Source organism: Leopardus geoffroyi, chromosome C3 (genome assembly GCF_018350155.1).
Source record: "Leopardus geoffroyi isolate Oge1 chromosome C3, O.geoffroyi_Oge1_pat1.0, whole genome shotgun sequence".
Lineage (NCBI taxonomy): Eukaryota > Metazoa > Chordata > Mammalia > Carnivora > Felidae > Leopardus > Leopardus geoffroyi.
This window is the reverse complement of record NC_059338.1, coordinates 67,198,378-67,224,615: the sequence shown is the minus strand read 5'-3', so window position 1 is coordinate 67,224,615 and position 26,238 is coordinate 67,198,378. Positions and strand designations below refer to the sequence as shown.

The 26,238-nt window shown below is 44.7% G+C and overlaps 1 protein-coding gene across 5 annotated transcripts in view; it reads right to left on the bottom strand.

Annotated features, from left to right (window-relative positions):
• Window positions 1-26,238, bottom strand: part of LIN9 (lin-9 DREAM MuvB core complex component) — a 64,438-nt gene that overhangs the window by 1,546 nt on the left and 36,654 nt on the right. For 4 of the 5 annotated variants that reach the window (XM_045453256.1, XM_045453258.1, XM_045453257.1 and 1 more), the window contains 6 exons: window positions 25,653-25,772; window positions 25,266-25,367; window positions 20,963-21,043; window positions 5,160-5,285; window positions 570-749; window positions 314-411 (listed from right to left, as the gene is read on the bottom strand). In XM_045453256.1, the coding sequence (XP_045309212.1) occupies window positions 314-411; window positions 570-749; window positions 5,160-5,285; window positions 20,963-21,043; window positions 25,266-25,367; window positions 25,653-25,772 (707 nt within the window). Of the gene's footprint in view, window positions 1-313; window positions 412-569; window positions 750-5,159; window positions 5,286-9,561; window positions 10,170-20,962; window positions 21,044-25,265; window positions 25,368-25,652; window positions 25,773-26,238 lie in introns of those variants that run through there. The other variant, XM_045453260.1, reaches the window with a different exon arrangement.

The following is a 26,238-nucleotide window of genomic DNA, read 5'->3' as shown; positions in this document are numbered from 1 at the left end:
TTCGACCCCAGCGGCCCCACCCCCACTGCAGGACGAAGTGAAAAGGTAGGAGGGAAGGGGGAGCGAAGGCGCTCTCTCTGGGGACCATCGCCTCAGAGGCGCCTCCACCCCGCCCAGGTCCACACGGTGCACGTCTTCGGATTCCTTCGTCTGCAAAACGCCACGTCCCATTTCTGTTCCGTCAATAGATGGCACAGAACTGACGAGCTCTTTTATAATTTATTTAAAGGCCAAAACTTACACGCCTAATTCTTAAAACCTGCGCTGGAAGACACCGTGGACTTACAAGAGGGATTCGGGCCTAACAAATTACCTGATGTTAGAAGCATCTATTGTCCTCTTGATGTCATTTAGTGAATCTGTGAGTGATTTGAATTCAAAGGAGTTCAGGTCTCCTCCTTCTGCTAGACACTAAAAGGAAAGATATTTCAAAATTTAATTGAATCACGGTTCAAAGACAGACAAATAGACATCGGATATAATCTGTAGATTATAATTTTTCAGCAACAGATCAGCAGAGTTGTTTGTGTAGCTGTCAAAATTTAGGACATGTCATCTCCCAAAGTTACCTTAATTTGTAATAAGATAGCCGTCAGCCTGGAGATCAAGTCCGTCAGGTTTTCATTTTCGACACAGGGCTGTCCGGTGGCGGAGTTGGCGTGCCTCACGATCTCCTGGGCTTCCTCCTCGCACCTTCGCCGCATGTCTGTTGGCTGATCTGCGGGCTGGAGGCCCTGGTCCGGAGCGAGCTGAGAACCGAGGGTTCAAGCAGAAGACGTTGTTCATAAGGCCATAATCTGTGTTTGTGCCGTTTTCAGAGTCGGATGGTTTTTTTTTTTTTTTAATTTTTTTTTTTCAACGTTTTTATTTATTTTTGGGACAGAGAGAGACATAGCATGAACGGGGGAGGGGCAGAGAGAGAAGGAGACACAGAATTGGAAACAGGCTCCAGGCTCCGAGCCATCAGCCCAGAGCCCAACGCGGGGCTCGAACTCACGGACCGCGAGATCGTGACCTGGCCAAAGTCGGACGCTTAACCGACTGCGCCACCCAGGCGCCCCCGGATGGTTTTTTTATAAACTTTATTCATTTATCTTGAGAGAGAGGGCGTGCAAATGAGTGGGAGAAGGGCAGTGGGAGGGAGAGAGAGGATCCCAAGCAGGCTCCACGCCGTCAGCCTGCTTGGGACCGTGAGATCATGACCTGAGCTGAAATCAAGAGTCAGATGCTTAACCAGCTGAGCACCCCAGGCACCCTCTGATTCGGATTTTTGTAAAACTAGCATTTATAACGAAAATGGTCCTTACTCCTACCTTAGAAATTTTTCTTCTCTAACAGTCCCCCCCCCCAATTTCTTTTATATTCTTGGTAACTTAATTGATATGATTTCAAACTTCTAAGAAGGAATAGAATAGAAAAGCCTTGAGAACCTTTTACCCAGAGACGCTGTTTGTGGTTTATTCTGTTTGACATTTATTTGGTCTCTCTCCGTGTAATGTGTAATTTTTTTTCCCTGTAACTATTTGAGAATAACCTGCAAACACTGTGCCTCTTTGCCCCAAAGCACTCCCAGTTTGTATTTTGTAAGTAAAGGATATTCTATTACATACCCATAGTGCAACTATCACTATCAGGACTTTTTTTTAACGTTTATTTATTTATTTTGAGAGAGAGCAGCAGCAGGTGAACAGCAGAGAGAGTATCCCAAGGAGGCTCTGAGCTGTCAGCGCAGAGCCCGACACAGGGCTCGAACTCACGAACCGTGAAAACCTGACCTGAGCTGAAATCAAGAGTCAGACGCTAAGCCGACTGAGCCCCCCAGGCACCCCACAATCAGGAAATTCAATGTTGATGTGAGGCCATACTCCTAACAGAACACATTCAAATTTCAACTGTCTCAAGTGTCCTACATGTGGCTGTTCCCCCCCGCCCCGAAGACATGTGGTCGTCATGTCTCTGCAGGTTCCTTTATTCTGGACCAGTTTCTCTCTCATGACCTTGACATTTTTTTTTTTTTTCAACGTTTATTTATTTTTGGGACAGAGAGAGACACAGCATGAACGGGGGAGGGGCAGAGAGAGAGGGAGACACAGAATCGGAAACAGGCTCCAGGCTCTGAGCCATCAGCCCAGAGCCTGACGCGGGGCTCGATCGTGACCTGGCTGAAGTCGGGACGCTCAACCGACTGCGCCACCCAGGCGCCCCATGACCTTGACATTTTTGAAGAGTAGCGGCCAATTATCTTGTACACGGTCCCTCACCTTGGGTCTGTCCGTTTTCTCATGATTGGACGGAAGTTACGCACTTTGGGGAGGAGAACCACGAAAGTGGCACCGAGTTCCCACGCAGGGCATCACGGTTAGGAGGCGTCACGGTTGGACGTGGGTGTGTCCAACTGCTGGTGGTGTTACCTCCGAACACTTGGCTAAGGTAGTTAGGGGTCTGCCAGACTTCCCCGCGGCACAGGATTTCCCCTGTGTGATCAGTAAGTACTTGTGAAGAGGGATTCTGAGGCTACGTAAAGACCCTGTTCCTCGGCAAACTTTCACCCTCCAGTTTTCGCGTCTATGGACGATTCTCGCCTTTAACGGTTATTACCAGGACGGCTGCCGAGCGATACCCTTCTCCTCTCACTGTTCCTTCTACATTTATCGGGTGGCATTTGCCTACAAGAACTTTCCCTTAAAAGTTAATTGGTTAATTAGTTAATATTAGTATGAACTCACAGATTCTTACTTTCTTCAAAAGGTTATAATCTCTCAGTATAATTACTTATGCCGAAGCCCAAACTGTCCCAGATTTGGCCAGTGGGGACCCTGTCCGGCTGGTTCCGCTGGACATGTTCCCTTACCCCACGGGGCGCATTTTACTTCCTTGCCCGCTAAGATGGTCCGGGCTCGTCTACCTTCTCTGCCCACGCTCTGGAAGCAGGCTCTTTTTCAAGGAGCGCTATTTGTGGACAGTAGCGTTTGGAACCCAAGATCGGGTGCTGGGGGTGCTCGCTGCTGTCAGGGTGTCTGCCTCCGGGCTCTCTCAGTGCGTGTGCGCACACACATGCACACTTACATCCATGTCATATAAATAAAAGGAACCACGGAGTCAGACCGATTCTTCCTCTTCTAATTTAACGCCACAGGGTTCGCTGTAGCCTTTCCGTCTTGGCCGCCTTCTCTGCAGGTGGGACAGTGGGCTTCTGTCACCCACAATACACCTTGTTACTCATCTGCTCCATTGGAATGCAGAGTTTGAGAACTGCGAACCCATACCGCCACGAGAAAAAACCTTACTAACTGGAGTTCAGTATTTATTTAAAGTTCGGTTTACCTTCAGACTAAGAGTATATATAGTCAAAATACTATGTTCAGGTTATGTGGATTCGTTTTGGCCCCCATCAGTGTTTCTGTTTCTCCTCTGGAATATAGTTAGGTTCGTTTATTTCTTTTTCTAGTCCATTTTAGAGCTGAGCTCATCTGTGTTTGCTGAGGAAACAGACACGCAAAGAAATGTCACCGCTCCTCCCTCCCCAACCCCTACCCCATCCCCAAATCGGTTTCCGGTCTGTCCTTCCTGCATTTATTCTTGAAAAACTAGGCCGTTACTCGTAGATTCTACTCCTGCGTGTTTCTGATTCCAAGGGTAACACTTAGTAACTTTCACGTACTTTCCTTTTTTCACGTAGCGTAGCCTGGAAATCATCCATGTGGGTGAACAGGAAGCTTCCTGGTCTGTTCTTATGGTAGGCACTCCACGGTGCAGACGTGCCCTAAGTCCTTCAGCCAAATCCCTGTGTACGGGCATTTACGTTTTCTCCTAATATTTGGCAATTACCAGGAGTGCCGCAACGAGTAACCTTGTCTCTAATAAAAAAAATTCTAACGTTTTTAGATGCTCTGAACGTTCCAGCGCAGATCTTTTGGGTAGATACAAGTTCACAAATCTGTTTGGTATATACTGGGAATAGAATTGCTTAATCATAGTGCTCTCTGTTCTTATTTTAAAATCAATACTGTATGTCCTCAAGAGCTTTGTGAAAATTAAATCAGTCTGCTTCCCTGGAAAAACGAGCCTATCACAAGAGGCCTGGCACACATCACGAAACTAAAGAGCGGTGTCACATAGGTGACAACTAGCAGGAAAATAAAACTAAATGGTAACGGAGGGCTAGAGGAACGAGCAAAATGTACTGAGGTCGGTTATAGGCAACCACTGAGCATGTCCCTACGGTCGGTGCAGGGGGATTGGTAACATGGCCCGAGGCGGGTCTGTGGGACTTTGCTGGAGGCCGGCACGATAAAGGGCTAAGTGGTGCAGAATCTCACATCACAAGTGGAGGAGGCTCACTGGAAACATAAAAATGCGACTGCGGGAGCATTCCAAACTCATCTCGTTTAATTCCTACTGTGTGGTAAGAAAATCAAAATTAAGGAGCGCCTGGGGTGCTCAGTGTGTTAAGCAACTCTTGGTTTCGGCTCAGGTCATGATCTCATGGTTCGTGAGTTCGAGCCCTGCATCCGGCTCCGTGCTGTCAGCTCGGTGTCTGTTTGGGGTTCTCTCTCTCTCCCTCTCTCAATCCCTCCTGGTCGTGTGCTCTCTCTCAAAATAAATAAATAAACTCTAAAAAAAGTTTTTAAAAGAAAATCAAATTTTAGGTGACGCTGTTGAACTGCCTTCATATGCATGAATTTACATACGTGGTAACAATTCACAAATAACCCTATGCTCTCTATACTGGAAGTTCGAGAATCCACAGTTCTAATGCAAAGCTGAAAGGAGGAAACAAAATTGTATACACAGCAGGACCATAACCTTGTGAGAAGAGGCAGAGGTATATACACAAGACAAAGGGGAAATAAACCAAAATATAGTATTGGGATAGCAGAATTCAGTAATCATTTTTCTTGATTTTCCTGAATTTTTTTTCAAGAGCTCTAACATTTGTGACTCAAACAAAAACCAACAGAACTGATAGCTCCCTGTGCGTAGAGCTCTTCAAACCAACTCCGGAACAAGTAAAAACATACATAAACGTGGTTTTGCTAACGGGCCTCATAAAGGTAACGGCTTAGTCTGAGTTTTCGAAAATGTGAAGGTAACCCGCGTTAAGCTTCAAGTAAAAGAGCGCAGGGGGGCCCCTCAGCGATTTCCTACAAAGTCCCCACCTCATAGCAGTACTGCTGGACTTTGTGCAAGACTTTGTTGAGGTCCTTGTTCAGCTGCTCGAGCTCCAGGACGATGGTCGCGTACCGCCGCTGAAACTCGATGCCGATGGGCATGGAGTAGGACTTCTGCAAGAAACGAAAATCAGGTTCTGGTAAGGATTTTTTTGAGCGGTGCAATTTCTTCCTTTCCTTTCCTTTCTGAGACGGGGGTGGGGGCGGGCGGGGCACGAGAAAGAATGAGAGATCTGGGTAGGGGCAGAGGGAGAGGGAGAGAGAATCTTAAGCTGGCTCCTTGCTCAGTGTGGAGTCCGATGCTGGGCCCTGAGCCGAAATCGAGAGTCGGACACTTGGCCGACTGGAGCCACCCAGGCGCTCTTGAGCAGCGCAGTTTCGCTGATGTAGTAGGAGATCTGACTGATCCCAAACTAAGGTTTATTAACATTTTCTTTCCTTGACATCGTACCTCTCGTGTGTGACGGCGGCATTATCGTTATTTAGGAGACTCCTCTTATGAGTAAATCTGCCATTTACTTTTTTTAAGTTTGTTTTGAGAGAGAAAATGAGAGAGCACGTGCACGAGGGGCCAGAGAGAGAGGGAGAGAGAGAGAATCTCAAGCAGGCTCTGCATGGACTCGCGACCCGATCCCACGACTGTGAGATTATGACCTGAGCAGAAACCAAGAGTCAGACGCTTAACCAACTGAGCCATCCAGGTTCCCCTGCCATTTACTTTTTAAAAAATTTTACTTATTTAAATTCAAGTTAGTTAATACACAGTGTAGTGTTGATTTCAGGAATAGAAACCAGTGATTGATCAGTTTGCATACAACGCCCAGTGCTCATCCCAACAAGTGTCCTCCCTCCTGCCCGGCACCCATTTAGCCCATCCCTCCCGGCCCCAAACCCTGCCTGCAACCCTCAGTTTGTTCTCTGTATTTAAGAGTCTCTTATGGTTTGCCTCCTTCTCTGTTTTTATCTAATTTTTCCTTCCCTTGCTCTACGTTCATCTGTTATGTTTCTTAAATTCCACATATGAGTAAAACTGTAGGTCTTTCTCTGCCTGACTTATTTTGCTTAGCATAATACATTCTAGTTCCATCCACATTGTTGCAAATGACAAGATTTTACCTTTTTTTTTTTTTTTAAAGGAGATCTTACAGAGAGAGAGAGGGGTTTTGTTTTTGTTTGTTGTTGTTGTTGTTGTTATTTTATCACCACAGAGCCTGGCGCAGGGCTCGAACTCACAAACTGAGAGATCATGCCCTGAGCCGAAATCAAGAGTTGGATGCTTAACCTTCTGAGCCATCCAGGTGCCCCAAGACAGAGAATAAGTTATATGAAGCAGAATTGTTGAATCTGTATACCTGTTCATTTCATTAGTCTTCCAATTTTCTCCTAAGTTTGCCACTTTTCAAAATAAAAAAGTTGGTAAAAAAAAAAAAAAAAAAAAAAAAAAACAAAACCCACATGTACTCATTTGAAGTATTGTGGTTACGGGAACACCATTCTTCTCCATCTGGAATCAACTGAATGTAGCACACCGGTTAAGAGCACGGGAGCCGGAATCACACCACAGAGGTTCAAATCGCAACTGTCACCTGCTCGCTGTGCGGCCTCAGGCATGCTCCTTAACCTCTCTGTGCTGTTTTCCTCGTGTGCCAAACGGGGACCACACGAATACTTACCTAACGGGAGGACGCGGCGATGACGGGAAAGCGCGTGCCCGCGCACCGCCTCGCACACAGAAAATGCTCGGAGCGGCAGGTGCAATCGCCGTGCCCTCGTCCGTGTTTGCCCCCCGCCCGGAAGCGTGAGCCGCCGTGGGCTTTGCTCCGTCCCCCGCCCGCTGGACCGGCCGCAGGTGCTTCGACGGGCCCCTCCGGCCAGGCCGAGGCAGCCGCGTCTCCTCCAGGACTTCCCGGAGGGCGGACCTCGCGTCCCGTCCCGGCAGCACAGGGAAGGCGGGAAGCAGGCCCGGGCCGCCCACGAGGCCCAGATCGCAGAACTACAATGGTCCGGGAGACAGAAACCGCAGAGGCCAGCCGCGCGACCCCGCCACGTTACCGATGAGAGACCCGAGGCGGAAGGAAGCCCATGCGAGTAACGTGCGGGTGATGTGACATGACGCGGAAGATGGTGACGTGTGCGTAGTGACCATGACGACGCGCCGGACGCTGCCCTAGGTGTCCAGTGGGGTCTCCCTGGATCCTCACAACAGCACCCCCCGCCCCCCCGCAGGGCACCGTGCTTAGCCGCATCCCGCAGATGGAGGACTCTGCGCCCCCCGTGTGCACAGCCAGTAAGTGGCAAGCATGCGGGACCCGAAGGCGACTGCGGGGGTGGGGGTGAACCCCCCGCCCCCCCCCCGGAGGACCTGTGCGGCGGGGGACGGGGGGCGAATGTTGCAGGGAGAGCAGGGAAGGGAGCACTGTGGAGGCGAGCTTCGAGGCCTCGGCAGGACCTCCGACTCAGTTTACCCCTGGTGCCTCCTGAACCGCGTCGCCTTCCTCAGCTTCCGGTTTTGTGCAGTTAGGCCCAGTGAACGACCCCCAGAGCCCGCACTTAACAGAATACAAGGGTCAACGGGCCGCGGTAAATTTAACTGCATCTCCTTGTCGGGGCGGACTGGGGGTGACCGAGGACACGGTGTGGGGTTTCGCCAAGCACCTGACCCAGTCTCTTCTTGAGGGGAAGAGTGTATTCTGGCAGACTCAGAGCTAGTTAATCTATATCAGAATTATTAAAGGCTCTGTATCTTCTTGCACAGAATTCACTGCAGGATGTCAAAGGCCTTGATCCTCAACTTCGGTGTTCAGTGTATTTATGAGCCATTTAAATACAGACATACGAGGACTTTACATACATACACCAAAATGTACACAGGAGTGGCTGGCTGGCTCAGCCCACAGAGCGTGTGACTCTTGTCTCAGGGCCATGAGTTCAAGCTCCACGTTGGACAGGAGCCTACTTTAAAAGATTAAAAAAAAATTTTTTTTAATGTTTTATTTATTTTTGAGACAGAGACAGAGACAGAGCATGAGCAGGGGAGGGGCCAAGAGAGAGGGAGACACAGAATCCGAAGCAGGCTCCAGGCCCGGAGCTGCCAGCACAGAGCCCTACGCGGGGCTCAAATTCACAAACCGCTAGGTTTGACCTGAGCTGAAGTCAATGAGCTATTTGTGTTTCAGCCACAAAGACTAAACCATGTAAGAATCAATGTCAGAATCCTACAATAGCTGGCATTGGAGAGGACAGCCCACATTCCCTGGTATTATGAAGTGAGAGCAGAATACGATGCAGTATAACAGTTATTTCAAAATATACCCACCCCCAAATGCTCAATAGTATATACACTATATGTGCTTAGATGTACAAAAACAAAAAGAAGAAAAAACATCAAATTCAAGAAGAGTGGTAATTTTTTAAATAGAATACATTTACTCAGGTTTTACACATACAATTCAAATTAAAAAAAATTTTTTTTAATGTTTATTGAGTTTTGAGAGAGAGAGAGAGAGAGTGCAAGCTGGGAAGGGGCAGAAAGAGAGGGAGACACAGAATCCCAAGCAGGCTCCAGGCTCCAAACTGTCAGCACAGAGCCGGATGCGGGGCTCGAACCCACGAACTGAGAGATCATGACCTGAGCCCAAGTTGGACACCTAACCAACTGAGCCACCCAGGTGCCTCCTACAATGCAAAATTTTTTTAATCACAAATTTGACATTGAGTTAGGTCTACATGAATAAAGTGAGGCATAGAGTCAGATATTAAGTTGAACTATATAAAATAATACCTAATGCAACTTTTGGTCAAAAACAAGGTCTGGTAACAAAGGAATGAATGATTTTCTTGTGTGGCTTATGAGCTGAGGCCCAAGGCAACCGTCTAGAGACGCAGAATGTTTTAGGGGATAAGATAGCAGACAGAGCAGTTCGTGTGTAAGGGTGTGGGAGTTTTGGCCATAAATTTATATAAGCCGCTCCTGTGATAAGGCTAATGTCAACCTGCACAGCAAGCATATGGTACCAGTGTGACTTAATCTGGAATATTATAGCCTATCTGGGCCCCACATCATAAGGCAAACTGGAATATCCAGAGGAGAGGAAGCAGAATTGTGAAAGAATCCAAAATCATATTGTATAAAAAAAGGCTCAAGGGAAAGGGATCTTTTATTTATTATCTTTTCATTTTACTTATTTTTGAGAGCGCATGTGCAAGCGGGGGGGGGGGGGGGGCGGGGGGGAGAGAGAGTGGGACAGAGGGTCTAAAGTGGGCTCTGCCCAGACAGTGGAGAGCCTGACGCAGGGTTCAAACTCGCGAACCAGGAGATCATGGCCTGAGCCAAAGTCAGACGCTTAACTGACTGAGCCACCCAGGTGCCCGGGAAAAGGATCTTTTAAAATAAACTGGCAAATATTTATTACACAAGTAGTTCATCAATACATCTCATTGGGACAGAACAGAACAATACAAAAATAGAACGTAACAAGAAAGACCCCGTCGCTTATCTGTGCCCACCCACCCCACGCTGCCCTCCGCGGTGGACCCCGTCAAATTTGGCGTGTGGCTTTCCAGTCACTTTTTCGAGGCGTTTCATACACACATATGCACAGCTTTTTTACAAAAATGGAATCCGATAAAAATGGAATATTGTCCTACAGTCTGTCCAATGTAATGCGTCTTGGAGAGCTTTCCATGTGGATATAGGCAGATCTAACTCGCTCCTTTTAGGAGTTACACAGTGCTCGGGTAGGGAAACCGTGTCAGGATTCATCTGACAGATGGCCTTCAGACGGGCATTTACATTTTCTTCTTTTGTTGCTCTTACGAGCTATCCTTCGGAGAACACTCTTGTATGCGCATCTCTGTGCACCTGACTGTCCTCCGCGATGACGCCCCAGAACTGGAACTTACGCCCCCACCTACGGTGTAGAGCGGTCTGCCTACTTCTGCACACATTTGCCAACGTTTACGTGAAGTGTTTACAAATCTGATGGGAGACTCTTCAGTCTGCAAAGGACCAGGAAGACAGAAGAGGTGTAAGCTGCCTCCAAATATCGAAACAGTTACCACACAGAAGATGCGGAATCTTTGAGCCTACAACTGCGGCTATGGGAGGAAAGCCACAGAGTCAACGTGAAGACCTCACGACGAGGGGCGCCCGGCGGGCTCAGTCGAGTGGGCATCTGACTCTTGCTTTCAGCTCGGGTCATGATCTCCTGGTTTCGTCGGATCGAGCCCCGTGTCGGGCTCTACGCTGACAGCGTGGGATTTATTCTCTCCCTCTCTCTCTGTTCCTCCACTGCTTGTACACTCTCAGTCTCTCTCAAAGTAAATAAACTTAAAAAAAAAAAAAAAAAAAACGAGTTGGCTGTCTTCCTCTCCCAGAAGAAGGGGAAGTCTTCTTCTGTCCCTGTGTGGATAGCTCACTACCCTCCATGTTCTCTGTGCTCTTCTGATGTTCCACGGGCCTTCTGGTTGGCCGTCTCTTAATTTTTCTCTCGTGTTTTCCATCTCTGTTTTTCTTTTTTAAATATTTATTTCATTTCTACATAATCTCTACGCCCAACATGGGGCCTGAACTCAAGAGTCAAGAGTCATGTGCTCCACCGACTGAGCCAGCCAGGCGCCCCTGCACCTCTATTTTTCAATCACACACTGTGGGAGAGTTCAACTTTTTCTTCTTAACGGTCTATTGAAAATATTTAAAATTCTTTTTGGAACAGAAAATACATTTGCAAGTCTGTGTATGTAACGGGATGTATCAACTGTTAGATTGTACATCAGGCTGAGGGCTCCCTGACTGCCAGAACGAGACCTTTCAGTTACAACTTCATGCTATATAAAACTCAGCATTTCTTTTCAAGTTTATCTTATTTTGAGAGAGAGAAAGAGAGAGAGAGAGAGAGAGAGAGAGAATGAATATATGAGAGTGGGGGAGGGGCAGAGAGGGGGACTCCCAAGCAGGCTCTGTGCTGATAGCTGGGGGGCTCGATTTCACAGTTCGCGAGAAGGTTCAATTTAATTTGTAATAGCTAAAAAATGTAAACTATCCAAACACCCCTCAACAGGCAAATGGAGAAACAATTGTGCTGTATCTACACAGTGAGATCCTACTTAGCAATAAAAAGAATTACGGAATGTTGCACGAACTATGGAACACACAACCAGGTGGGTGAATCAAGATCATTACACCCAATGAAAGACGGCAGGCAAAAAAAAAAAAAAAAAAAGAAAAGCACATATACTGAATGATTCCGTTTACGTACAATTCTAGAAAATGCAACCTAATCTGTGTAACAGAAGGCAGACCGGTGGTTGCCTGGAGCCTGGGGTAGCAGGAGGGATAGATCACAAAGGACGTGGGGAAATCTGGTGGGAGGGGAGTTGTAATCCCCTCTGTGGCGATGGTTTCATGGGTATGTGTGTATATGCACACACACACATATATCTGATCAAACACACATTTTTTAAACAGGTACAGCTCACTGTATGCTAATTATACCTCAACAAAGTTGGGGAAGTAATGGGAAAAACCCACCCAGATCAGCCACAGAAACCACTAACACCCCAGAAGCCCCCGACCCACGTCACCTGACAATCCCTTCTCTTTTCTCTCCAAAGCAACCTAACCTTGACAGCAAACATCACAGTTTGACTTTTGAACTTTATAGAAAACACAGTTACACAGTATATACTTTTGTTCCCAGCTTCTTTCCATCAACACCGTGGGATTTATCCACGGGCTGTGTATCTCCCTAGTTAGTTCGTTCGCCGCGGCACAGTATTCCTTTGTAGAAATAGGAGGCATTCAGCCGTTCGACTCGTTCCATCTGGTGCTGGGCAAAAGGGATGCTTCTAGTTCTTGGCTGATAATAGTGCTGCTAGGTTTGGTTTTCGTAAACAGAGCCGAAGAGTTTCCCAAAGTGATGGAATAAGAAAGTTCTAGTTGCTTCACGTATTTTCCGATCTTTGGTATTTTAAGTGTTTGAATATTAGCCACTTTAGGGGTTGTGAGTCGTCTCTCTTTGTGGTATTAATCTGCATTTTCTCTATTACCTTTTCAAATATCTTTTGTACGTTTGAATATTCTCTATTCAATTCTCTTTCCTGTTTTCTATTTCTGTCTTTTTTTTTTTATTGACTTATAGTTCTTCATATATTCTGGATGCAAGCTTTTGGTCAATTATATGTGCTGTAAGTATTTCTTTCCATTCTGTGGCTTGCCTTTTATTTTCTTGTAGTTGTATCTTTTTTTTTTTAATGTTTATTTATTTTTGAGAGAGAGAGAGAGAGAGAGAGAGCAGGGGAGGGGCAGAGAGAGAGAGAGAGGGAGACACAGAATCCGAAGCAGGCGCCAGGCTCTGAGCTGTCAGCACAGAGCCTGATGCAGGGCTCGAACCCACAGACCACAAGATCATGACCTGAGCCAAAGTCAGAAGCTTAACCAACTGAGCCACCCAGGCACCCCCACCTACCCCCTTACCAGTTTTAAAGAGAAAGGTTTTTTGTTTATTTTTTTAGGTAGTCTCTATGCCCCATGTGGAGCTTGAACTCATGACCTCAAGATCAAGAGTCACGTGCTCTACAGACTGAGCCAGCCAGACACCAAAGTTTTTTTTCTCCCCAAAGAGAAAGTTTTTAACACTTCACTAGTAAGTATAATATCTGCTTTAAATTTTTTTGGTAAATACTCCGTTCGATTTGGGGATATCCTTTCTATTCCCAGTTTGATAACAGTATTTATTTTTCTCCCAGGGAGGGATTAATTTTGTAAGACAGCTTTTCTGCATCTATCGAGATGCTCTTAGGGATTCTCTTTTCTCTCTTAATGTGGTAAATCACATTTAAATTTTTTTCTGAATAAATGATCATCTTCAAGAGTCGGACCTGCTAGTCTTTTAAACAAACATCTAAGGCGACTTTCTAATTTAAAGGTTGATAACATACACTCTTACAACCTTGTCCGCTTTCCGGACAGATAAAAGAAAAACTGCGTCGCAATCGGTCTTCTTTTTGGAAAGTAGCCTGGCACTTCCTCAAAAGCTTAAATGAGCTACCGCGTGGCTCAGCGACTCCACTTCTAGGCAAAGACCCAATGGAAACGACAACACACGTCTACGTGAAGCCTTATACATAAGCTTTCAGGCAGCCTTACTCGTAACAGCCTGAGAGTGGCAGCGACCGAGGAACAGATAAGGAAGACGGGGTGAGTCTACACAACGGAATGTTATTTGTCAACAAAAGAAGTACCGGTAACGCACAAACCAGGCGGATGGGCCTTCACAACATGGGCCCACAGCAAAGAATCCAGTCCCCAAAGACCACACGTCGCATGATTCGTTCACGGTCAACGTCCAGAACGGGTGGACGGAAATCAGATTAGCGGTTGCCGAGGTACGGGGGGTGCGGCTTTTGACGGGAAATGAGGAGTTACTGCTAAAAAATAAATGGGGTTTCTTTTGGGAGTGATGAAGATATTCTGAAACGGACTGTGAGAATGTCTGTACAAGCCATGAACTGAACTATGAACTGAAAACCAGTTGTCCACTTCCTGTAAATGGGTGTATGCAAGGTATCAGTAAAGCTGCATTAAAAAAAAAAAAAAAAAAAAACAAACCCTGACCTTTTAAATATTTACTATAATCAGACATGGTTTTCTACCAACGGCTCCCATAATCAATCAGTCAGGCTGCCACATGCAGGTTGGGTGTGACGTGCAAAATGGATTATACTTTGAAGGCTGGTTAACTGGGAAGCAGATTTCTGCAGAGGTCCCCAATCCCCCAAATAAAGAGGACTAAAGCATGGCAAGACAGTTCCGACAACATATTCTGGGCAGGAAAACCAACTTCCAAAGTTGGTGGAAAAGAGAGCCGGAAGCAGCACGGAGGGCGTATCACTCGGCGAACCACTAATACAAGGTTTTAACTACGGTTCCGACAGAATTCTCAGGGACAGACGCCTTTTCCTGGACCTCCTTGGATTATTACGCATCTTTACTCATGTAGGGTAAGGCATCTTTTCAAAGTGGGACTGTTGGTTCAACATCCACTTTTATATATGCTGAAGCAATTCAAACCTATTTTAATAAATTCCATGTGCACTATTAGCTTGTGAATGCTCTGTATATTTTTAAGATATTCAAAGAACCCAAAACAGAAAAGGCATATTGAAATGAACAACCTCAGACAAATTTTCCCCGAGTTAATATACTACATAATTTGAGCAAGGTATATGATTGAAAAATTTGTCCTTGTTGGATTATGAAAGTGACTAAATATTTTGGGGCGCCTGGGTGGCTCAGTCAGTTAAGTGTCGGATTCTTGATTTCACCTCAAGCCACGATCTGTTTGTGAGTTCAAACCCCACATTAGGCTCTGTGCTAACAGCATGGAGCCTGCTTGGGATCCTCTCTCTGTCCATCTCTATCCCTCCTCCCTCTCAACAATAAATAATAAAACATTAAAAAATAAAAGTGACTAAATATTTTATTATAATCTAAAATAAATAATAACAAAAATAAAGTAATAAAAATAATAATCTCAATCACTTTACAAATAGAAAGTTTGAACTTCTGAGTTCATATTTTTGCTGAGTAAAGTCTGAGATAAAAGATTAAGCTTTCCAACATCAAAGGAGACTTTCTCAGACCAATATTCTATTTTCCTTGTAAATTCCATAAGAAAATATACTTTGAACAAAATAGTATATCCAGTCCTTTGAGGTGAGAAACAGCAAGCTACTCGGGATATTTTGGTAAAAATAACTTAAGTTAGCTTCCAACTTCCAAATTAAATTAATGAAATTAAATATTTGTTAAGGTGGAGGATGGGTGGGGATAGGGAAGATAAAATTACCCGTCACTGGTGCTAAAAACAGGAGGGGTTAGCAAATGTTCAGTTAGTTTAACGTTGTTAACTTGAAGCTTTAGAGAAAAATAAAGAAAAAAGTTACATGGCATAAATGGAACGTATACTCAGAAAATTTGTAACTCATAATTCTGGAAAAATTGCTATATTCCCTTTCTTTTGAAGAACAGCTCTTCTGTTTTATTTACTGCTTTTTGAGATTCACAGAGAAAGAGCATGCACGTGGGGGAGGGGCGGGGTGGGGCGGAACAGAGGATCTGAAGCGGTCTCTGTGCTGATGACAGCGAGCCCGATGCGGGGCTTGAACTCAAGACCCATGAGATCATGACCTGAGCCAAAGCAGGAAGCTTAACTGACTGAGCCACCCAGGCACCCCACAAAGGAGGTACTTTGCGTATAAATCCATCTGTCTGTGACAAAGACGGGCATCAAAAACACTCCCGGGCATCAAAAACACTCCCGAACATACTTCTGATACTATTTATAGTTCGCATCTCTCCAAAAATCAACACAATTTGCAATAGCATTCATTGAAGTTTTTCTTTATAAAAATTTTTTTTTAAATGTTTATTTTTGAAAGACAGAGCACGAGCGGGGGAGGAGCAGAGAGAGAGGGAGACACAGAATCCGAAACAGGCTCCAGGCTCTGAGCTGTCAGCACAGAGCCCGACGTGAGTCTCGAACCCATGAATTGCAAGATCATGACCTGAGCCGAAGTCGGATGCTTAACCGACAGAGCCACCCAAGCGCCCCTAAACAATTTAAGGTTCGATTCTCTAAGTAAACACGTGATTTAGGCTTTTCCTTCCTTGGGAAACGTATCATTCTACAGTAATCTGATACGTCGTGCCTTGATCTTATCCCATGAACCTGAATGCCAGGTTTATGTTTAAATGCTAGTGCTTTTGTAACATTAACATAATGAGTGAATACGTTTTATTTATTTTTGAAGATTTTATTTTTAAGTAATCTCTATGCCCAACGTGGGGCTCAAACTCACGACTCTGAGATCAAGAGCCGAACGCTCCACAGACTGGGCCAGCCGGGAATCCTGAGTGAGTGTGTTTGAAACATATTATTACCGATGCCCAGGTTATGTTTACCAGTTGGAATGATTTTACTAAATGTTTTGAGAGTGTTGCATTGTGAGACTCAATCAAGATATTAACGTGAGTAGACTGTCGATCTGTTACCACTTGGAGATCCCCTAAAATCAGTCACTGTCTGCTTCATCTTTTTATGCCCATGGAAGTGCCATATTTTCTTTGGACATCATCAGACTTCCTGGGTGTTTGAGTAATGTTCTTTTTTTTAAATTTCTTTTTTTAATTTTTTTTTGAGAGAGCGAGCGAGCAAGCACGAGAACAGGGGAGGGGCAGAGAGAGGGTGACAGAGGATCCGAAGCAGGCTCCGTACTGACAGTAGAGAGCCCAGACATGGGGCGTGAACCCACAGACTGTGAGATCATGACCTGAGCTGAAGTCGGACACTAAACCAACTGGGCCACCCAGACACCCCTTCAAGGAATGTTTTAATGTTTAAGGAGTTTTGCCATTTTGTCAACTCTGGTATGTCGTTAATATCGTATCCATATTAAATTTTCTTGGATACGTAATGGAGGAGCCTCTGGATATGTAGTTCATTCTGTGAGGCAGGAAGCTAGGCACGGGCGACGGGAGGGCGGGCCTGAGACGTTCCTGACGGAGCCCCGGCCGAGGGCCGCCCAGGGAGCACCCCAGTGCAGCCACCTAGGAGTCGGTGTGCGGTTACAACATCCTAGCAGAGGAAGAGCTGTCTGTTAAGCTTCTTGCCCTTGTGCAGACAGCAGCGCTTGTCCTTACCTGACCTGCACCTCTAGAATAGAAATGACGTGGTTTCCTACTCCATGCAGGCACTTCCCCTACATCTTGGGTTTGGTTTTGGTTTTTGAATTTATTTTTGAGAGAGCGCAAGCAGGCGACAGGCAGAAAGAGCGGGACAGAGGATCCGAAGTGGGCTCCACGCTCACAGCAGTAGGCCCGATGAGGGGCTCGGACTCCCGAACCGTGAGATCACGACTTGAGCTGAAGTCGGATGCTTAACCTGAGCCACCCAGGCGCCCCTCGAGTACATCCCGGGAAAGGACAGGAGGAGTCGGCTGATTATTACATTATCAGGGCCTGTCAGGCTGTGGGCTCTGTCGACTGGCGTGCTCCTCCCCACGAACGGACTTTCATAAAACCCTGTCTGCTCTACCTGTGCTCTGCCGTCCTCCAATTCTTCATTGTGGCAGAGAAAAGAACCGAGGCCTCTTTCCTTTCCCATCTCCCTCTTGGTAACAATTCGAGCTTCTGGGCTTTTTTCCAATAACTTTTTAAAAAAAGTTTATTGGGGCGCCTGGGTGGCTCGGTTGAGCATCTGACTTCAGCTCAGGTCACGATCTCGCAGTTTGGGAGTTCGAGCCCCACGTCGGGCTCTGTGCTGACAATTCAGAGCCTGGAGCCTGCTTCCGAGTCTGTGTCTCCATCTCTCTCTGCCTCTCTCCTGCTCAATTCTCTGCCTCTCTCTCTGTCAAAAATAAATAAACTTTAAAATAAATAAATAAGTAAATAAATAAAATTAAAAAAAGTTTATTTATTTATTTTGAGAGCAGGAGAGTGAGCAAGAGTGGGAGAGGGGCAAAGAGAAAGGGTGAGAGAGAGAATCCCAAGCAGGCTCCTCACTGGCAGAGTGAAGCTCGACGCGGGGCTCGAACCCACTAACTATGAGATCATAACCTGAACCGAAGTCAGACTGACTGAGCCACCAGGTATCCCAAGACTTTTTCACTTTAAATGGTGGGAAAGTTCAGGGAAGGCATGGAAATATAAAGTGACTTGGGCAAGTCGAAACAGAATTTAGTTTTAATGATTTTTTAAAAGTTTTTTAATGTTTATTTTTGAGAGAGAGAGACAGACAGAGCACAAGGAGAGGAAGGGCAGAGAGAGAGAAGGAGACACAGAATCAGAAGCAGGTTCCAGGCTCTGAGCTGTCAGCAAAGAGCCCGACGTGGGGCTTGAACACAAAGAACTGTGACCTGAGCCGAAGGTGGATGCTTAACCGACTGAGCCACCCAGAAGTCCCGAAATTTTGTAAATATTCTATGTGAACTTGAAAATAATAGGTACCCTATAGCTGGTAGGTATAATATTCTATACATGCCAGCATGATCGAGTTTGTTAACTGTGTTGTTAAAATCTATATCCTTATTAGATATATTTTAAAGCTGACAGCAGAGAGCCCGATGCAGGGTAAGCTCTATGCCCAACGTGGGGCCTGAACTCACAACCCAAGATCAAGAGTCACGTGGTCTATCAACCGAGTCAGCCAGGAACCCCTCCTGAATAGACTACTTGTTTTATTAGTTACTAAGAGGGCTATGGAAACTGTCCTTCTACAGAGTGGGATTATCTTTTCCTTTGAATTTTGTCAATTTTTGCTTTATGTACTTGGAAGTCATCATCAGGTACATATAAGTTTCAAATTATTATCTTGAAATTATAACTTTTCATCATTAAGAAGTAAACTTCTTTATATCCAGTATCTGTTGCCCTGAATTTTACTGTCAGATATTAATATAGCTGTCAGACCTTCTGTTATTTTAAAACTTTGCCCTGTATATCTTTTCATACATTTAAAACTTTATATTTTCAGGATCCTTTAATATTAAATGTGTCTCTTGCGTTCATCATAGAGTTGGGGTTTTATTTTTCATCCAGTTTGGCAGTCTTTGCCTTTATTCAAAAGAGCCCGAAGTGGGCTCCACGCTGACAGCAGTGAGCCTGATGCAGGGCTTGAACTTTATTAATGTTAAATATAACTACTCATTTGGGGCACCTGGCTGGCTCCGTCGGTAGAGTATTCAACTCTTGATCTTGGGGTTGTATGTTCAAACCCCACATTGGGTGGAGAGATCATTTAAAACAATAAAATCTTGGGGGGGGGGGGAATAAAACAATAAAATCTTGGAGCACTTGGGTGGCTCAGTTGGTTAAGTGTCCAACTTCGGCTCAGGATATGATCTCACAGTTTGTGAGTTCGAGCCCCAAGTCGGGCTCTGTGCTGACAGCTCAGAGCCTGGCGCTTGCTTCGGATTCTGTGTCTCCCTCTCTCTCTGCCCTGTCCCTTCTCATGCTCTGTTTCTTTGTATCTCAAAAATAAACATTAAAAAAATTCTTTTAATAAAAGAACCACGTTTTTTTTTTTTTTTTTTTAATTTTTTTTTTTTTCAACGTTTATTTATTTTTGGGACAGAGAGAGACAGAGCATGAACAGGGGAGGGGCAGAGAGAGAGGGAGACACAGAATCGGAAACAGGCTCCAGGCTCTGAGCCATCAGCCCAGAGCCTGACGTGGGGCTCGAACTCCCGGACCGCGAGATCGTGACCTGGCTGAAGTCGGACGCTTAACCGACTGTGCCACCCAGGCGCCCCAAAGAACCACGGTTTTTGTCATCAGTCTTACAATAATTGGATTTTTATAATGGGAACTGTTTTTAATCATAAATCAAACAAAACTAACGATAAAACATATCAAGTCATCTAGACTTCTAAAAAGTTCTCTCATGCCAAGAAGCAAGCCAACATCCAATCGGGCCTCCATTCGAAGTAGGGAGCGCTAAGCAGGCTAAGGCGAGCCCAGTAGTTAGTTCAAGGTGTGGAGCGCAGACGCAGGGAAAGTCCTAGCTGGTGACACGGAAGTGAAGTGACTTGATTGTGCATAAAGACGGAAGAGATGACGAAGTGATCAGAGGAGGTGCAGTGGGGGAGCGTAGCGAAAAGGGCAGGGGTAGAGCTGCTGGAAACCAAGACTAAGAATTAAGAGTCCAGCAGGAAAGAAGCAGGTACACGTATTTTTATGTTTAGGACGTGTCACGGCAAAATGTTACGGTTAATTTTCTGCTCTCTTTGATAAGCCCTGTCTCTGTTCTGTCGATACTAACGTCATATTGCACCTAAGTGAGTTAAGCTGGGACCCAGAAGCCTGTTTTGGTATTTGTACTACCAAACAGCAGATGATCTTAGACTGAAATCCCTTGACGTCTTCGGTCTTCAGTTTCCAATTCCATAAAACGGAGGTTCAACTTAGAAAATTCGAAGTCAAGTTCAGATAAAAAAAATCCCATCATCCTAAAAGAAGACTGTTCCCCTCTCACTCGGGTATCGCTTGTCCATGCGTTTGCCCGCACACACTAGAGACGGATGGGTAACGCTGACTCCCTCTCCTGCAGAGGTGGGTAACTAGCTACAGTGCTCGCCCAGGCCGGTCACGAGCTCGCCGTTACGTCCAAATTCCCACAAGACCATGTGCAATCACGTGGAGACAGCGCTTGGGATGAAATCTATTTGCCACCCTATAAATCCATAAGCAAGTTATGACTTCCAGTATACTTCAAACACTTTCCTAGCGAAGTTTTTACATTTTTAAAGAAACTCTGATAATTCTCTCCTATGAATAAAATGGGGACTCTCACGTTTTTGGACCGATTAGATGAACAGAATAGGATATAAACAGTGTCAAGATAATCTGAATATGCCAATTTATGTATTTCTGGATTTTATTCATTCCGGATCACTCACTTTTCATAACCACTGTTAACACGACTTCCTTAGTCAGAGGTGCCAACGCTAGGGGGCCTACCTTCACGCAAACTGTCAACGAACCCAGCAAACCCATTAATCCCGTTCAACCGGACACTCGGTGGCATAATGAGGTCTGGGGTAACGAACTGCATTGCACTGACAATTTGCTCGGCTGTGTTCAGTACAACGAGAGATAAAGATAGCAAATGAGGATTTAACAATAACATTTATCTCAAGGTTTTCATCTGTAAAAAATTTGTACATCCTCAGATAACAGAAGTCCCCACCATTTGAAAATTAGACAAGCAAACAAAAAAGAGAAACATCCTTACCAATTTTTCTGCTTCGGTGTTCATTTCCCTTAATTTTTTGATATGTTCCTTTTTAATCATGAGGATTTTTGATAATTTGGTCTACGGACAAAGACAAAGAAATGTTTTGGAATAAATAGCAGCATTTAAGTAAAAGAGACATCAAATTACCAATTTCTCAACTATGATATTTTAGCAGATTTTAGCGTTTCAAAGTAAATAAATGTAGCACAGGCGTTTTTATTTTATAAATCTGATTGGCTGGCAGCAAAATATTAAAAAAAAAAAAATCCACTGTAACCAGGACATGTCAAAAGGACTAAGCAGTCAGCCTGAACAAGCTTTCACTGGCCCAACATGGGGCAATTCAGGGACCAATAAGAATAACCCCTTCAATGGATGGAAGCACAAATATGTTGAAACTTAGGAGTTCAAACCGATGCCGTAAAACCATTAATCATTACTGGAGAATGCTAGTGACCAAACTCATTATTTTATAAGCTGGAAGACAAAGAGAAAGAATCCTGTGTTTACCCTTTCTTCCTATACAAACCATATAAACCAGATCATCGGGTAACCAGATAATAGGTTAGGGGAAGTTTTTCTTTATAAAGCTATTTCAGTTAATAAACAAAGAAGGACTGACAGAACGAGAGCAGTGCCACGCTGTGATGCTAATGAACGGTTACATCGAGGCACTGATCGTCACCGGGGCCACGTCACATAAAGGAACATAGAAAATGTGCAGGTCTCCTGTCAGAACAAAAAATTCCCACAAAAGTAGTTTCTTCAACAAGTAAGTCGTATGGGAAAAAGAACACTCGACGACCTTAAAGTGTATTTATTTTGCGAGAGAGAGAACACACGCGCACGCAAGGACAAAGCGCAGAGAGAGAGAATCTCAAGCAGGCTCCGGGCTGTCAGCACAGGGTCTGATGCGGGGCTCAAACCCACAAACCGTGAGATCACGGCCTGAGCCGATGTCGGACACTTCACTGACCGAGCAGCCCAGGCGCCCCTCTTTTTCTGTCTTTTAATTGTTATTATTTTTTTAATGTTTATTTTTGAAAGAGAGAGAGCATGTGCGTGCGTGCGAGAGAGAGGGGGAGGGGGCAGAGAGAGAGAGAGAGGGATAGGGGATCCGAAGTGGACTCTGCTCTGACAGCAGTGAGCCTGACACGGGGCTCGAACTCACAACCCATTAGATCACGACTTGAGCCGAAGTTGGTCGGTCACCCAACTGAGCTCACACAACTTAGTTGTGTTTCTTTAAAAAAAAGAAAACAACGGGGCACCTGGGTGGCTCAGGTGGGTGAGCGTCCGACTTCGGCTCAGGTCATGATCTCGTGGGTTGTGAGTTCCAGCCCCGAGTTGGGCTCTGTGCTGACCGCTCAGAAGCTGGAGCCTGCTTCGGATTCTGTGTCTCCCTCTCTCTCTCTGCCCTTCCCCTGCTCATGCTGTCTCTCAATAACAAATAAATGTTAAAAAAAATTTTTTTATAAAAAAAAGAAAAAAAGAGCCTTTATCTCTTAGAGATAAACGAATACATTTACATATAAAGGATATGATGTTTAGTGTCTGCTTCTCAATAATGCAAAAGGGAGACGGAGGTGGGAGCAGCAATGATATCGGACCAGCCAGCTGGTGGACGGGCACATGGAGACGTAGTAAACGAAGCTAATGCTTTTTTTTTTTTTTAATTTTTTTTTTCAACGTTTTTATTTATTTTTGGGACAGAGAGAGACAGAGCATGAACGGGGGAGGGGCAGAGAGAGAGGGAGACACAGAATCAGAAACAGGCTCCAGGCTCTGAGCCATCAGCCCAGAGCCCGATGCGGGGCTTGAACTCGCAGACCGCGAGATCGTGACCTGGCTGAAGTCGGACGCTTAACCGACTGCGTCACCCAGGCGCCCCGAAGCTACTGCTTTTAAGTCTGTACATTTTCAACATTAAGGCGCCCTAAGAAATTGGCCTCTAAGCTGATCCGGGCAGAGGTGCTGGTAAGACATGCCCCAGGACTGTCACGGGACAGACTGTATTTAGTGACTGTATTTAGATCTCTGGACAGGCCTCCCTTCTCCTCCAAGGTGCTGGATTTTCATGGAACTATGTGTGATTTTTTAGAGTTGGAAGCAGTAAAAGATGGCAAGGGTCCCTTTTTTGTTTCTATTTCAGTTTTGTGGTGTTTGCTTTTGATAGAAAATCATGACGTTTCCTTTGAATTCTTTTCAAAACTGAGTCTTCTCTGAAAAAGCAGACCAGTCTCTTTAGATTCCTCAAAATCCCTAACCCCAGGAAATAAAAAGTTTCCTCGAGGGACGCCTGGGGGGCTCAGTCGGTTAAGTGCCCGATTTCAGCTCAGGTCATGATCTCACTGTGGGTTTGAGCCTCACTTTGGGCTCTGTGCTGCCGGCTCGGAGCCTGGAACCTGCTTTGGATTCTGTGTCTCCCTCTCTCTCTACCCCTCCCCCACTCATGCTCTGTCTCTCAAAAATAAACATTAAAAAAAAACATTAAAAAAAGTTCCCTCGAAAAGAAAATTCATTGTAAACTATGAATTATGAAAACTTGCCAAAGTTTTTAGTATTTATTTTGTCATAAGAAAAAATATTCAGAACAGAAGAAGATAAAAATAGATCTACTTCAGAGGTGTCTGGCTGACTCAGTCAGTAGAGGGTGCAACTCTTAATCTCAAGGTCATGAGTTCAAGCCCACTTTGGGCAGAGAGATTACTTAAATATGTATGTATTTCAAAGCTTAATATTAACAAGAGCAACCTGCGTTTCATGGAACCTTACATAACACAAAAGACTAGTACATAAAAGAACTTTTACCTTTTAGATAGCTTAAAATAATAATGAAATTAGTGTTTTAATGGAGGTTTACACCTAGTTTTTGAATTTTAAGATTAAGCACTGAAACCAAACATCTAAGCATTACTAAAAATATCAATGCTTTAGAAGTAGTGCAGTAGTACTTAGCTTCTGGCTCCCTCTGCTGGTCAGTGTCTCTCTGTCTCTCTCTGTCTCTCTCTCTCTCTCTCTCTCACACACACACACACACACACACACACACACACACACACACACACACACTTGTCCAAATAGGACATATTAGCTTTGCTTTTACTTCCACTATTTAAAAGAAAGAAGTTCTTTAAAAAATGACGTGTCCTATTTGTGAACATATGATCAAGGAATACTAACTCTTATACATACCCACATAAATGACACAATTTTCCCTTAAAATAACATCAATTTTGCAAGTGGGAACACTGAATATTTTAACAAATTATGTTATGGACATTTTTTTTTTTTTTTTTACTCTACCCCCACCCAGCCAAAGTGGTTTTTCTTTTCACAAAAGGAAGAGAAACAAATCAAACATTATTAGACTATGATTAAAAGTAAATCATTTATTTAACGGCATATTCAAAGAAAACAGCTCATTGCATTCTTCTGAATCAGGCTCTTCGGGGATCTTGTTCTACAGAAGATTCTACACTCGCTTCAGGTGGGGCTTGCATGGCTCAGTGTCTGATCGCTACTTAGCAACCTGATGCATCAGGACAGCTCAGCTGACGGCGGCGGGATGCGCTGAGGTCACTAAATACAAGCCTTCAGGAGCACCTGGACGGCTCAGTGGTTAAGCGTCGGACTCTTGGTTTCCTAACCGCTTCTTTTATTATTATTTTTTAAGATTTTATTTTTCAGTAATCTCTATGCCCCACATGGGGCTTGTAACTCACAACCCTGAGATCAAGAGTCAGGCAGCCCTCTTCTTCTGGGGTGCCTGGGTGGCTCAGGAAGTTAAGTGTCCAACTCTTGATTTCGGCTCAGATCATGAATCTCATGGTTCATGGGATCGAGCCCCGTGTCGGGCTGCGTGCTGACAGCACGGAGGCTGCTTGGGATTCTCTCCCTCCCTCTCCCTCTCTCTCCGCCCCTACCCCGTTTGCACTCTTTCTCTCTCAAAATAAATAAACAACAACAAAAAACCCCTCATACTTAACAAGTTATTAAGGTAACCATTCAGAATGTGACAGAGCATATGCTGTAATGTTAGAGGTCCTAACACAGCAAAATAGTAAGAACCAAACCTAAGAAAAGCTCAACAAAGAAGACTTCTAAGTCTTTTTTTGCCTGTTGTGACTTTTACTTTCAAGCTTTGTTGGAAATAACAAGAGTTCTTAAAAACAACACAATGATTAAAAAAAAAAAAAAAGTAAAAGTATTTGGTCATTGACAAATTTTCAGCTTTAACAACACAGAAGACACTGAGTTTTTTTCAGAAGCACACCAAGCTACTCTGAGCAATTCTTACCACTTGGATCAGGAACTCCACGGGGAAACCGCCTAACGTCTCAGTGTCAGAGCCGGAAATTTTACTTCTCCACGGTGACTGTCCTAGTAAAGGGTCATTATCCTACGGGAACAAAAGGGAATCATTTAACCACTGACGGTTCAAAAGAAAGCATTTTATTTTTAGATAAAAGTAATTCCTATTTTAATGGATATTACGTTACAAATCTTACAAAAAGGAAAATACAGAGCTGAAGCAACTATGTACTCATTTAACTGACGACTTAAGATAACGCAGCCACCTCCTGAAGGTGCCGTCACAGATGTGTATTTCATACAAATGCAACTCACATGCGTAAGAATCATTTATGATGGCATCACTTACAGATGCCATTTAAAAAATATTTACCGTAATCGGTGACTGGAGAGGAGGAGTATAATGTAACCGTGGTGGCGTCATAAAAAACCGAGAAGGCCGCTGTTTTTGTCCAAAGGCAGCAATTGGCATCGTCTCGTGAGGCTCATTACTCTTTGAGAAAAGAGAGAAATCCACAAGACTCAAATAACTTTACCAATTGTTTCGGCTTTAAAAACATTACGTTTCAGCTGGAGAGACGCACTAGCCCATATGCCAGGATTCATCACAGAATATTTTATCCTACAGAGGTCAGGGGGCTAAACCTTAAGTCATAGTGTGAAAATACTACGTTGCTGGGGCACCTGGGTGGCTCAGATCAGCTCAGGTCATGATCTCACACTTTGTAAGTTCAAGCCCCGCGTTGGGCTCTGTACTGACAGCAAGGAGCCTGCTTGGGATTCTCTCTCTCTCTCTCTCTCTCTCTCTCTCTCCCTCCCTCCCTCCCTCCCCCTCTGCTCCTCCCCCAGTTGTGCTCTGTCTCTGCCTCAAAAATAATTAAAACATTAAAAAAAAAAACAAAAAAAAAACGACTTTGCTATCAAAAGGCTGAACGGAAAAAACAATTAAGGAAAAGACC